The sequence below is a fragment of the Euprymna scolopes genome, chromosome 10 (assembly GCF_053919585.1).
Source record: "Euprymna scolopes isolate OS-2025 chromosome 10, ASM5391958v1, whole genome shotgun sequence".
NCBI classification, from domain to species: domain Eukaryota; kingdom Metazoa; phylum Mollusca; class Cephalopoda; order Sepiida; family Sepiolidae; genus Euprymna; species Euprymna scolopes.
In genome coordinates, this window is record NC_136491.1 from 160,543,120 (window position 1) to 160,557,936 (window position 14,817).

The following is a 14,817-nucleotide window of genomic DNA, read 5'->3' on the forward strand; positions in this document are numbered from 1 at the left end:
TTATCGTTTACTTTTATTATGTTTTATTCATTTAATGGTACAGTAGGCCGCAGCTCATCTAACAAATTATAAAAATTATTTTTGCTACCATAAAAGAATCTGTTTCTGGGCCGATAATATATTTTAAAAACGATGGCCGATTCATTAGCCGACTTCAAGATGTAGTATCTGGTTTGTAATTCGGTCAGTGAAGGTAAAATTCTTCTAAACTGTATCAATTTTGTTTTTAGTCACAATCCAGAGTTCTATTATTCCCACATTTAAACCGATATTGTGTCAAACTATTCCCTCATGGAGAGGCAAGAAAATAGGGACAATGCTAATCCATGAAAAAAAAAAGAAAAATGGTTGACTAGGTTTAGGTTTAGGGTCAGCTCGGGAGACGACAATTTATGATGGCAAAAATCAACTAATTTTCCAGCAGTATAGAGATGAAGAGAAAACAGTGTGAAAAAAACTAGGATCGGACAATCGAAATGGCTAAAGGATGTTGAATGTCAATGACAAGCAGAAGGCAAGTTCGGCAAGGAGCAAAGAGTGTTATCCGTTCTTATACTACCCTTCATCTTTTCTGTCTATGCTTAATAAAGGAGAAATCCTTCTAGACTGAGGCAATGTTTTATTTTTGTCCCAATTCAGTGTTCTTTTTTGGAAAGGGATTTTTCCATATTAAAACCCGAACTTGTGTCGCGCGGAGGCAAGTAAATAAGAGCAAAAGTAAAGTGAAATTCTTTGAATTGATTTTAACTAAATTTCAAAATTCCTTTCATTTACATGCGAATCTAGTACCAGGATCAAGCACCTTTTAAATGTTGTAAAATTACAATGGCCGTTGGCACAGAAAAACAATTTCATTTTCGTCGATAGACGCTATTTAGAAAATATTTTTTTTTAAGTCCTACGCATTTAGGGTTAGAATCAGTTAGAATCTACACTATCTATTTTGGTCGGGGAATATTTACCCTGAAAACAGGCTTGGATTTAAACTTCAATCAACTTCACCGATTTTTTGTAAAAAAAAAAAATATGACCTTTAAAAGTTGACCTTGACAAGAAATTAAATATTGATTAAAAATATTTAATGGTTTAGATAATAATTAAAATAAAAAATAATAGACGAATATTTAAATCCATTTTCACTTTTTCGTGGTGGACGTAGATTTTCTTCTGGAGATCAAATTTCTGTTGATGAAATAAAATCATTGTGAAACACTTGTAGACATTATGAACTTGTTTGCACATCGTTAGCCACATTAGAGTAGAGTGATAGTTCTTGCAGATAAACCTTTGCCACAAGCCAACAATAATGATATGACATCTGTAAGGAAAGAAAAGGAAAACGTATATTATTATTATATCAAATATAGTTCAATATGACTGCCAAGTATTTCCCTGGTGAAGGAATAAAATATGATTCGTGCTTTAAACATTGTAACAATTAGTTATCAAAATAAAACATGAATTCACATGAATAGATTTGATCTCATGGATATAATTTAATAAAGTTCAAATTACTTTTAGATTTGATTGACATTTATAAATTGTAGTGGGATTGGGATCGTTTAAAAATAATTTTGTCCAATGGTTTAAGTCCCATGGTCTGTAAATGAAGTATGATTAAAAACAAGTGTCTGAATATCTGAATATTCCATCATCATCATCATCATCATCATCATCATCAGCATCGTCGTCGTCGTCGTCGTTGTCGTCGTCACCTTCATCATAATCAGCTTTCATGGTAACCAGTCTGATAATGGCTTTCGTACTGTCAAGCTGAGGTAACGGTCCATACTCCCAGGATTTATCTTCTCTCTGAGAAGGGGTTAATGTATTACTAATCACAGAAAAAATAAACCGAGAAATGCTGACGGGGTTACTCAAGTAGTTTTTGTTAGTCAGAGTGCATTTATTCCATCCTTGACTTTGTGTCTAATCTCTGAACAAGAAGACAATCTCTGATATCATCATCATATCTCATCTTTCATATCATCATATCACATATAACATCGTATCTAATATTTCTGTTGAATTTAGATGGAATTTCAAACAGGACCCTTTATTTACTTCACCGGGTAGTATGCTCTCATTCCGTCAGCCATGACTGGATAGCAATTGTATTTTTCGGTCGCCCACGCCCAACCTTCAGAAAAATGCCACTTTTACAACTGAATTTTCCCAAATACGGTAAGCATCATACCATAGCTTCTTGCAGAAGTGTACTTTGAAAACTTCAATTGTCACGTGATATACCAATTCTCATTTCCAAATTCGTAAACATATCTCATATCATAGATATCATCATCATCATTGGTTTAACATCCACTTCACATACTGGTATGTGTCATATGGCTTTTAGAAATCGACTATTAAATATTTGCATTCATTTCTCTATTAATAATGGAGATTATGTATCTGTCTGTACGAAGCCGAAGTTATACTAGTGAAAACTATCGTGATATTGTATGTAATATGAAATAGTATAAGGAAGGAAAAGCAGTGTATTATTGTCTGGTATAACATTACAAGTAAATTACACTATGTTCATCTATAATATAAATCTCACTTGTCTGTTTAAATGTATGTATGTATGTATGTCAGGTCATGTCATGCTACTGGTACCATGTAACCCAGTACTACCTGCCTAATGGTCGGGTCACTGGCGGCTAAACTGTTTCCCCCACCAGACTTGTTTAGTGAGGAGGGTGGCTAGTTTCCCAGAAGGATTAAAAACAAGACCTTTTAAAGGGCGAATGGACCCTTTTTCGGGATCAACGGCCAACTAGCACCGTGTGTGTTTGTGTGTATGTATGTGTGTGTTGGGGGTGGAGAGGGCTCACGTAAGCCGTGGTGAAGGCAACCTTTCTAGTAGAAGCAAATCTCTAATTTAAAAAACCACAAAACGGGAGACCAGCACCCGCATTAAGCTGGTCTGCAGTTTAACTTGTTGCTGGCTATCTTGCTCTTGCTTGTTGTTGGATCTCAACATTTTGAACCGAGAGAGAGACTTAGCTGTTGTACAAAGCTAAGACTCAGTAACATCATCTGTGTATAGATACTTCCTCAGGCATTTGTCTATTAAAATGGTCCTGTGGTGATGGAAGTAATTTTTGGGCTCATGGATTTAAGTGTCTGAGGGAGTGGCACTCGTCTGACAAGACGTTGCAATCATCATGTATGTATGTATGTATGTATGTATGTATGTATGCCTGCCTAAAACTTTCGAGAGAGGTGTTGGTTTTTCATGAGATCGGTATTGTATTGAAGCTCGACTCTTTGGACGACAAATATCGAAAAATTGGTTAAAAACATTAATTCCTTCACCCTCAACTGGGCACTTTTCTACAAGGAGGGGTCGCTTTTTTCGCCGATGTTTTCGAAAGTCATCTCCTCTTTTCAATTGATTAGCTTTAATTTAAATCTTCGTCACTTCCGGTTTGGCGATAGATGCAACGGCAAAGACGTCACGTTTTTTTCACATTCTTGTCCTCCTTTGTGGAAAATAAAAATAGCAACAATAGTACAAAAAAAACAATGAAAGATAATCATGCGTGGACAAAAATGTACTTATATTCCAAATTTTTTTATGGAATCAAATAAGGAATAAACAGTAAAAACAGTTGTGGCTCAACAGCTTACTTGCACATCTATTAATCAGTTACATTGAATACAAAGATAATTGTCACCATCTTGTCAAGATGCGGCGAGTATCCTGGATGGGTTTAGTTTTTTTTTTTTTTACACGGTGGTGACCACTTATCAAGGCCCAGAAGCCAATCAGGGACAAAGGTTATTGCAAGTACATTACGTTAGTGTGGAGATTTGATGAAGTGTTTACTTAAGGGGGGGGGTCATTAGGAATTTGTTAACGTTGGACTTGAAGGCATCCAAGCTGTAGTCAGGTGGGAAGCAGGCATTCTCTGGGAAATATCAAATTCACAAGTCGCATGTGTATCTTGCTCTGCTGAGGTGATTTCAACATGATTTTCTTTTTCGGTTTTTTGAACGAAGGTTTTGCCATCCTTATGCATACAGTGTATGTTATTCCCAAATGGTTACCCATCTGGTACTGACCAATTTCAATAACACTTAACTTCGGTGATCTAATTAGAACCGATGTATCAACATGATTTGGGGTGTGAGATATACCCGATGCAGACAAAAGAACATCGACCTGAAATGTAACTGAAAATAAAAAAAATATTAACAAAAGTACAAATAAAACCAAAGAAAGTTAATCATTCTCAAACAAAAATCTACTTACATAGTCGGGTATAATTTCTTTCTTTGTTTTTTTGACTAGTCTGATCAGCTGAACGATGCTGATCACAGTGTCTGTCTGTAAGAGTTCAATCATCATGTACAGAACACAGAACATGCCATTCTTACTGATACCATCTCTGAAAAACAATAAGTTAGAAAATATTGTATGTGTTCTTTAGCTACAAAATAAAAATAAGCCATTTCTTACTAGAAACGATTATCATCTAGTTGTGCCAACATCATGAATTTTCTTGATTCTGCCATCTCGCTCTATCTTCTATTATCTATAAGGTAGCTTTCTGGGAAGCCTTCAAGGAACATATAAGAGACCAATACTGACCAATATCGTCTCTCTCCCTGCTGAACATGGTGCGAATGAGACAAATGAATGGTGCAAAGGGGGCATTGAAGCACATGTCCCTGCACGGAAGTATTATAGAGCAAGTCCACTCACCCCTATGGTTCACTACAGATTGTGCAGCTGCCATTGCACAAAGACAGCATGCACTCCGCCGTTTCATACCACATAAGTCAAATGCAAATTGGCAAAAAATTATAGATGCTAGAAATCATTGTAAGGAGTAATAGCCACAGTCAAAAGAAGGCTGAAATAATCAGGGAACGCATAGAATCACAGAAAATAGGAAATCATGATTTATAGAAAATTTATAACAGTGTAGTGAATAATGGGCAATCAGTTATTCCCCATTATCTAATGACCAACAACAAAAGGTTACATGCATGACAATTGAAAAGGAAGCACTGCTTGCTCGGCGATTTGCCTCCAATTCCACCCCAGAGCCAACAAACAACTCCTTTCCAAATTTCTCTATGCACAGCCACAATTGATGATTTGCAATATCATAAAAAAACTTAGAAACCTCCAAGGCATGTGGGCTTCATCCCTGTTATACTAATTCAAAAATGTCAGCTGAGCTAGCCCCATACTTCCAACTCTACAACAAATGCCTTGCTGAATACTGCTTCATTAATAGCTGGAAGATTAGCGTCTGTGGTACCAGTGTACAAGAATTCTGGCGAAAAGACCGACCCTCTTAATTATCGCCCTCTCAGTCTCCTCCTCTGCACTAAAATTTTTGAAATGCTAATCAATCAAGCACTAGTTCACCAGCTTGCAAAAGCCAATCTTCTTTCTGATAAACAGTACAGATGTAGGCAATGTCGTTCCACTGTAGATATTTTTAGTCATCTCTGAATATACCATGTACTGGATAAGATGGATGAAGCCAGGGCTGTAGCCCTCGATATATTCAAGGCCTTTTACAAAGTCTGGCATGAAGGGCTAATGAAAATTAAATCATACGGTATAATTGGACGAATAATAAATATAATTAGATTCTTCTTAGACATGAGAACCATTCAGGTTGTCATTGATGGACGTTCATTCAAGTAGCATAACATTACTGTGGAAGTGCCTCAGGGGTTGATCCTTAGACCACTATTATTCCTGATATTCATCAATAACTTCCCCAATAATATTGTGTCTGATATGGGTATATTTGCTGATGATAAAATGCTATATAACATGCATGAGGGAAGAACGGATCTACACAAATCCAAGATAATGGACGAATCCTTAGAAAATGACCTCCAGATCGTAGTGGAATGTGGGCATAAATGAATGGTAACATTTAATGCTAGTAAGACTAAGCTGTTCTCCTTTAACAATTACAAGAAGCTTCTCCAAGTACCAATATCCATGACAAATAACTCACTTCCTGGGAATTCTTCCTTCAAACTCCTCTGCTTAACATTCACAGGAAATATGAACTGGAACAAATACACTGAGGACATTGTGTAGGCTGCTGCAAGGAAGGTGGGCTCCATCTATCGTGCTAGATTACCACTCACACCTAAGATTATCCTGTACCTCTACAAAGCCAACATTCGTCCATGCATGGAGTATTGTTACCAAGTCTGGGCGGTGCATCTACCACTAGTCTCTCCCTCTTGGATAGGGTCGGAAAAGGGTCTCCAATATAACCCTAACCCTAACCCGACGGTCCCACTTTGCTAACTAGGCTCCAATTCTTGTCCCATCGCTGCAATGTTGCATCCCTGTGTTTTTTTTTACAAGTATTTTAATGGAATGTGCTCTGATGAACTCATTGCACTTGTGCGCTTGTGTCGCATTGACATACATATCTCTGACAAACCCACTTAGCAAAAAAATTACACTCTTTTTCTGTTGAGGTCCCTAAATGTCAGAAAGTTTTTCTGTTCTAACAGCCTTTTTCCTAAAATGATTAGATTTTTTAATTGCATTTTTTTTTTCACAAAGAAGTCACCACTTATGAAAGTGCGGAGGCCACGCGAGGATAAGGGTTAATGAGTGCACAGTAGTCGATGGGAAAACATCGTCGTAATAATCGTTAGTAGTGGAAATTTTGTAAATTGGATTATTTGAGAGGAACTGCTCATCAAGAACTTGTTTATATTGGACTTGAAGACGACCATATTGTTATCAGTTGGAAAACAGGAAAATGGAACAGAGTTCCACAGGCGTGCAGTTCTAAGAAAGAAGTTTTGTTCATGAAATCTACATTTAGGTTTAGGTACAGATAAAGAGTAGGGGAAATTATTAATAGTGGTTTCAGCAGTGTTTTTTATGAAAGTCAGGCCAGGAAGGACGATAGATCGGAGCTCAGACGAGCACTTTCCATGAAAATAACGATAAAGCAGAGACAGACTTGTTATGTCTCTTTTGTGGGAAAGAGGTTGCAGGGAAGGGAAAAGAGCATCCCCTACTAGGCTACAAAGTCTATTTTGAACCAGATGTGGCAACAATACTCCATCCTTGGACCAACTTAGCTTTTAAATAGGTAGAGAATTGCATAAGCAGTGAGATATCTACTGGAGCATCAGAACGATCTCACCATTTGTCCAGCAGCCTTGGCAACGGATTTGATGCATGTATTCCATCTCAGATCAGGAGTAAAGGTCAGACCCAGAAGCTTGTCAAAACATAGAACCTCCTCAAAACGAGAGCCATTTGTTTCAATTGATGCCAGACAGGGATCAGAGCATTGATGATGGAAAGATAGAAACTTAGTTTTAGATGCATTAAAAGTAACCAGCCACCTCTTTCTCCATTGCATTACGTGATCAAGATCAGAGGAGAGAGAATCAGAGAGAATTTGGTCGTTTACTGCTTTTGAAGTAGTGTCTTCAGCATAAATGTCTATGAATGATCTTAGGATGTGATTTGGGAGATCATTTATGTAGATCAGGAAGAGTATTGGGTCCAAAATGAACCCATGAGGGTCTCCAGCATTAATACTGTGAACTTCTGATTTCTTCCCATCAACCACTATTCTTATGAATCTATCAAAGAGAAATGATTTTATAATTGAAAAGACATTTCCAGCTATACCATAGCTGGAGATCTTGTGAAATAGACCTTTATGCCATACCCTATCAAAGGCCTTTGATATGTCAAGAACAATTGCCTTAGAAAGGAAGTTTCCATCGAGAGATTCGCTCATCCTCTGAGATATAACTATTAGCACATCTCTTGTAAATCTAGCAGAACGGAAACCATATTGCATGTCACTAAGGAGGTTATTTTTGCTGAAGTGGTTGACTACCCTATTTAACACAGATTCCAACAACTTACTCCTGACACACAAGAGACTTATTGGTCTTTACTGAAAGGAAGATGGCCGATCACCTGAATTTTGAAATACAGTTCAAACTGATGAGGTTTTCCAGGGTGTTGGGAAGCAATTCTCCTTAAGACAATGCTTAAACAGTTTTGTAAGTATGGAAGCTAGTTCTGGTTGAAGCTTTTTTAGCACTATAATAGGAATGCCGTCAGGGCCAGTTGCTTTACTGGAATCGAGATTTTTGATTAGCTTGGCAACATCAGGCACAGATATTTGTATGTCGCATAGTGTGTTATCAGACAGTGGAGGAAATACAGGGAGTTGGTGGCCCTGATCGCACAAGGTAGAATTAGCTGCAAAGTTTTTGGCAAAGAGTTTGGCTTTGTCCGATGCTGACGAGATTACTTCAGGTCCATTGATGATGGTTGAGAGAGAGCACACACTTCTATTCAGGACCCTGTTTGTTATTTGCCAACTGTCTCGTGGTCTTTACTATTCTTTTACAGTGGTTGCTAGCAGTCCTGAAGCCGGCTTTAGTCTCAGTACATCTATTACCTTGGAAGCACCTGCTTCCCAAACAGTACTAATGTACAGAAGTTCTAATGCAACGTAAACCAACATCTTAATCTTTCATAGGCATCGTCCCAATTAGTAGCACCTTACGTTCAAGTGGCAATATGCCTTGTTTAGGAGGGTGGGGTGAAGGTGAGTAAAAGAAAAAATGTTGCTTGATGTAAGTTCTGTGAACCATATTCGTGTTTTACCAGCCACAAAAAACACATTGATGACAATTTCATTCCAGCAGTGATCAACAAATCTAATTGTTCACTCTCTCTCTCATCAGGACTAATATCCGAAAAAGGTGACCCTAAAATTACTCCCTTGTGGAAGGATGCCCCCAGGAGATGTTAATAACATCCGTTAGTATTCTGCTGTATAGACCGTCAAGTCTCTTCTCCAATATCTGAATGTAAAACACGAGGTGATGTAACAGTGATTTAAAGGGAATCACGTTTTATCTTGGACACAAGATTTGACTTCCAGATTGTTCTCTCTGTGTTCAGCGCATCCCAGGCTTTACTAATTCGCACATTAAGAAATGATATATGTATACAAATATACTTCAAACAACATGCCATTGCTTTGCGCCAATGATCCGGAATATGAAAATATGTTTACCTTTTAAAGATCGTGACAATTTTTATTTTAGATTTGACTTACTTTCAAGGGTTTTATCAAAATATTTGTTATCACGGGCTTTATAAAAATATTGGTACCAAGGGCTTCATAAAAATATTTGTTATCACGGGCTTTATAAAAATATTGGTACCAAGGGCTTCATAAAAATATTTGTTATCACGGGCTTTATAAAAATATTGGTACCAAGGGCTTCATAAAAATATTTGTTATCAAGGGCTGCATAAAAATGTCTGTTTTAAAGGGCTTTATAAAAATATGTGTTTTCAAGGGCTTTATAAAAATATTTGTTATAAATTGCTTTATAAAATTATTTGTTATAAAGCGCTTTATAAAAATATTTCTTTTCAGGAGCTTTATAAAAATATTTGTCATAAAAGGCTTTATAAACATATTTTTTCTAGGGATTTATAAAAATATTTGTTTTCAATGGCTTTATAAAAATATTTGTTTTCAAGGGTTTAATAAAAATATTTGTTTTCAAGGGCTTTATAAAAAGTTTTTTTTCAATGGCTTTATGAAAATATTTATTTTCCAAGGCTTAATAAAAATATTTGTTTTCAAGGGGTTTATAAAAATATTTGTTTTCAAGGGGTTTATAAAAAATATTTGTTTTCAAGGGGTTTATAAAAATATTTGTTTTCAAGGGGTTTATAAAAATATTTGTTTTCAAGGGGTTTATAAAAATATTTGTTTTCAAGGGCTTAATAAAAATATTTGTTTTCAAGGGGTTTATAAAAATATTTGTTTTCAAGGGGTTTATAAAAAATATTTGTTTTCAAGGGGTTTATAAAAATATTTGTTTTCAAGGGGTTTATAAAAATATTTGTTTTCAAGGGCTTAATAAAAATATTTGTTTTCAAGGGGTTTATAAAAAGTATTTGTTTTCGATGGCTTTATAAAAATACTAGATTACCCGTGACCCGCTGGGTCAGTATGTTATATTAGCTATGGAATTAATGTATGAGTGTGACACTTGTGACGTAAAGAAAATACTTTTTTGTGACATAAACATTTCTATGAAAGCATATTAAAATGAAAAAAAGATTATAGATTTCTATGAGCCGTTCTGTTTATAATTGTTTATTTTTGAAAAAAAACTTACAGCCATTTTATAAGTATTTCCACGGAACATACTTTGCTAGACTTGCTTCCCTCATACTTCTTCAATTTAAATATCCACAACAAAATCTTCTCTGTAAAAATATTTTTACTCTGATAGCTTCTTTCCTCGGATTGCTTGCCACTGGAATTTCCTCCCTGCTCTTGTTTCTCCGACTGTACCAACATGCAAAGATTTAAATATAATCTGAACAAACATCTTGTTGCTCAACTCTCCATTTAGATTGCCCTCTATAAATCTGGTCCATACCACAGTAGCCCTTTAGGTTTCACTTGCAATATGAAATGTTTGAAATAAACAAAAGTTAGAAAGCTATCAACACATTAACTTACCGACAATGAAGAGTAATTTGTTTTTTGCTTTGACTTGATTGCAAAGTTTGTACTATTTGTATAATATCCAATATTTCGTTGGGAGAAGGGAATTCTGAATTGAGCCAGATTTTGAACTGGATTTGATGAACTAACAATTCCGGAATATTCTACAGAAGACAAAATATCATGCATTAAAATTACAAAAAATTCCGCTTATATTACAAAGTTACATAGGAATCATTTACAAAATATAAAGACAATAAATATAAACACAAAAAATGGAAATAATCAGTAAAACAAATCAATCATGTAATTCAAAAATTTCAATTGATTTTTACATAAAAATATAAAAATATTGAATAATTAAAACAAAATCAACAATGTGATTAAAATGGCTGCAGAAAAATTAAAAATATTTAACTATTTAACGCAAACAAGAAGAATACTCGACCCAGAACAAATAAAATTAATTTGGCACCACTTTTATGTCCCCTTTATAAAGATTAAAATCAAGATGTAATGCTTTCTTACATTGTCTAGAATCTACACAACTCCCCACTTAAGATGGCACTATAAATATGGCACCCAATCTATAGTCTCAGTCGCAGTGTGTCTTGTTTGAAATGAGTAGAATTAAAAAAAAAAAATTGAACAACTGACATCATCATCATCATCATCATCACCACCACCACCACCACCACCACTACCACCACCACCAGCACATTTCACCATTACTTAACGCAATAGTTTTGCTTTCCTCAGAATTAATCACCCAAAGACATGGGCAGAAGTCTCTTACATGACGCCGCACTTCATCCACGTATATCGTTTGGGGACTCAACATATATATCGCAGCCACCATCCTTCATTTATGAGTGCATCTGTTCGGCCAGGAAAGCTCCTAACAGCACCACATTCTCTTCTTCAGGTTCTCACTTCACATTCTGTTGACAACAAAAAAGCTTTAACATCTTTCATCTAAATCTCATTTATGTACAATGTATTAACAAGAGTAATTGCACTGCAGAAACCACCCTTAAGTACAACATGTTACCAATAAACTGATTCTTGGATAATGCATTGCAATCCACTTGATTAATGTGTGGTGTTGCTCAACAAAGCCATTCCTCTATGCTGTAGATGCACACTGGAAATGCAGTCGTACATTTCAGTTCTCACTAAAGCTTTAACTGTTAAAAAGCTGTGCAATTGTTGGTTCGGATTTCTTCCTAGTAGGCCATTCTTAAAAATAGAGCTGAGAGATAGAATCATTGTTACAGATTCCTCTCATTGCAGGAGTCACAGATTTCAAACCAGATTATCTCACAATCGATGAATGTCAGGTAGTTAACATCTCCATACTGAATAACATCAGGCCAAACCCTTGCAATACATTTTAGGATTCTAGTTCTACCCATTACCATTAAATCTCTGCAGGATCAATGGATTCACACTTGCGATAGAACCTAATTACAGATTTAGGTTTTTGTTGTAGAATGGGTGATCCATCTAATGAGCACAACGTCCACCATAAACGTGTAATCCCTGATCAATTCTGAAAATGCCTGCCTTAATGCTTACTTTGCCGGTCAACATGTTGATAAGTCATTAGTGAACATACAATAAGACAGCTCTTTGGTACAGAGACCCAGCTTCCAAGTTTATAGTCAGCTTTTATTCCCTTAACAAATCCATCCAACTCTATCAGCTCAACTTCCTACATAGTATCCCTGCAACTTATATTCCTGATAGTTGCCCGTACATCAAAGTGGCATTGTACCTTGTTTAGGGTGAAAATGGAATAATAAAAAAGATTGATGTGTCAAATGTACAATTCTGGCTACATCCGGCATACATTTTCGATCAGATCCCTCAGGATTCAAGCAGAATCTCCGTGGCCAGAGAACTTAAATCATGCGTCAAGCTTCTAGCTGCTGATACACTATTCTTCTTTCCATGAACCATCCAATTCTCTCTGCCAATGCTCTCAGTGGAGAATTGTCCATTCAATCGTCCAATTCCCCGTTTATGCACATGGGTTGCTATTTGCAATCAGATACACACCGGGAACTACCTAATGATCCTTCAACAGTAAGAGAACACTGATAATAATGCCTGGGATATCTGAGAAACTTGTTCCTACAATTGTAAAGTTAGGAACTGTCCACTCACTAGACACACATATCTAACACCAAGGCTCTATGCATATGTTATGTATTTGTGCTAATCCAATGTTTGTCAATAGTGATTAAGACTGCAACACTTTCATTGACATGAATGTATTGTTGGAAGACACTAATCAGGATGTTGCCTTGATCGTTCTATGATAAGCCTGCATCCACAATAACCTTCAATAAGCGTACCTTTAGCTTTAATAAACAATGGTTTGATAGGGTCAGAGTGGCCCATTTACGTGCACTTAAAAATAGGCAGATCGTAGAGCCATCAACATGGTCTTTGATTTTCACAGTCTCCATTCTCTTAGTTTGCTGGCACAAACATCAACATGAATGTTGAACTGCCTATAATCCATAAAACGGCACACTTTGGTAGAAACCTTCTTTGGGATTCAAGCTGTTAAAACTAAACGGATCTGTCGGTTTATGGATAATTCAGGAGAGGTAGCATCAATGTGACATTTCAAAGGCAGCATCTTGTTCTTCTACATAAAATTTGAGATTATGGTATTGGCAGTAAAGTTCTTGACATTGTTAGGTCTTTTCTTTCCGATTGAAGTTTGCAAGAAACTCTTGTGAAGTATCTTAATTTTCTTTTCCTATCAATACTGGTGTTCCTCAGGGCTCTATTCTAGGTCCAACTCTGTTTCTTCTTTATATAAATGACCTTCCAGAGAATATTATTCAGAAAATTAACATTTATGCCGACGATACCACTCTATTCTAGTATTGCTTCTTGCTCATCTTCTTCAGATTAGTTGAAATATGCAGTTGATCTAAAAGTTGATTTGGGTTCAGTTATGACTTGTGGTAAGCAATGACTTGTTTCACTTAATCCTGCTTCAATTGCAGGCGTGTTTGTTTCTTCCTGAGATTGTTATGAATGGCTCTGCTCTCGATAGACTCTAAAACTTCTTGGTTTTTCTTTTTCATTAAATTTTTCTCAGAGTCCATATATTAAATCCGTTGCTCTTTCTACTTCTCAGAAAATCGCTCTAAACACTTTCTCACGCCTGAGGCTATTCTTTATTTCTATAAATCAACTATTAGATCATGTATGGAGTACTATTGTCATATTTGGGTTGGTGAATCTGTGTTCCATTTGAAGGTGCGTGATAAAATGCAGAAACGTATCAGTAATTTGATTGGACCCACAAGTTCTTCTTCACTGCAACCTCTCTCCCACAGACGTGATGTTGCTAGTCCCAGTCTTTTCTACAAATATTATAATAGCATATGTTCTCCAGAATTGACTGATCTATTCCCTGCTTCATTTGTTCCACCTAGTTTGACTCGTTGATCTAGATGTCTCCAGCAATTCGCTGTTTTAATACCTTATTGTATAAGAATATACTACTAATCTTATTTCAGCAACTTCTTTCCAAGAACTGTAAGGTTATAGAACTCTCTTTCTACTCACTGTTTTCTTTCTATCTAGAGCCTTAGTCTTTGTCAATAAATATCTCTTGTCTTTGTTATTCTCAGTTTTCGTTCGTGTTCTCTCCTTACATCAAGTGGCTTTAAGCCTTGTCTCGAGCGATCTCTATTAAAAATAGATTTTCAGCTTGCCAAGCTCTTTGCTTTTCACCCCACTTTCATAGTAGTTGAACTACACATGAAAATATGCCTCTTCAACAACTATTAATGTTTGTTAAAACTGGCTCATTAGAAAATTGAACCACTTCTTACTATAGATAGATACACGACAAAGGGTTTTGATCAAGTCTATTCCCATCAAGAGTCAAACCCAAGCATAAATTTCACCATTAGCATGACCTTAATTATGACCACTCTACCACTCTACCACTCTACAGTTGAAGGCTGATAAAGTCAACTTAACATGTCTGGGTTCCATCTCTGATAGTAATTAACAATTTCCTTTTGTTATGTCTGGCATAACTTCTACACCTTTTCACCGCACACATCTATCTTCATAGTTGTCAGGAAGTTCATATCTTGTCTTCGCTCTGGCAATAAAGAGAATTGTTTCCCAGCCCTACACATCTAATCAATATTAGATTTAGGGCATCCAACTTCCATACAAGAACAAAGAATGATTCATTTTAAGAATTACCAAAAAAAAAATCTGTTTATTCCTTACCAATTTGGTTGATGACACT

The 14,817-nt window shown here is 36.1% G+C and overlaps 1 protein-coding gene across 1 annotated transcript in view; it reads right to left on the minus strand.

The window, feature by feature from the left end:
* Window positions 1–1,057: 1,057 nt before the first annotated feature.
* Window positions 1,058–14,817, minus strand: part of LOC145286341 (uncharacterized) — a 265,839-nt gene continuing 252,079 nt past the window's right edge. Inside the window, exons 35-38 of the mRNA XM_080135264.1 lie at window positions 14,799–14,817; window positions 10,539–10,687; window positions 4,262–4,397; window positions 1,058–1,318 (exon numbers count right to left, since the gene is read on the minus strand). The exon at window positions 14,799–14,817 is cut by the window's right edge and continues 110 nt beyond it. Coding sequence (XP_079991390.1) covers window positions 1,223–1,318; window positions 4,262–4,397; window positions 10,539–10,687; window positions 14,799–14,817 — 400 coding nt within the window. The 3' untranslated portion in view covers window positions 1,058–1,222. The remainder of the gene's footprint in view (window positions 1,319–4,261; window positions 4,398–10,538; window positions 10,688–14,798) is intronic.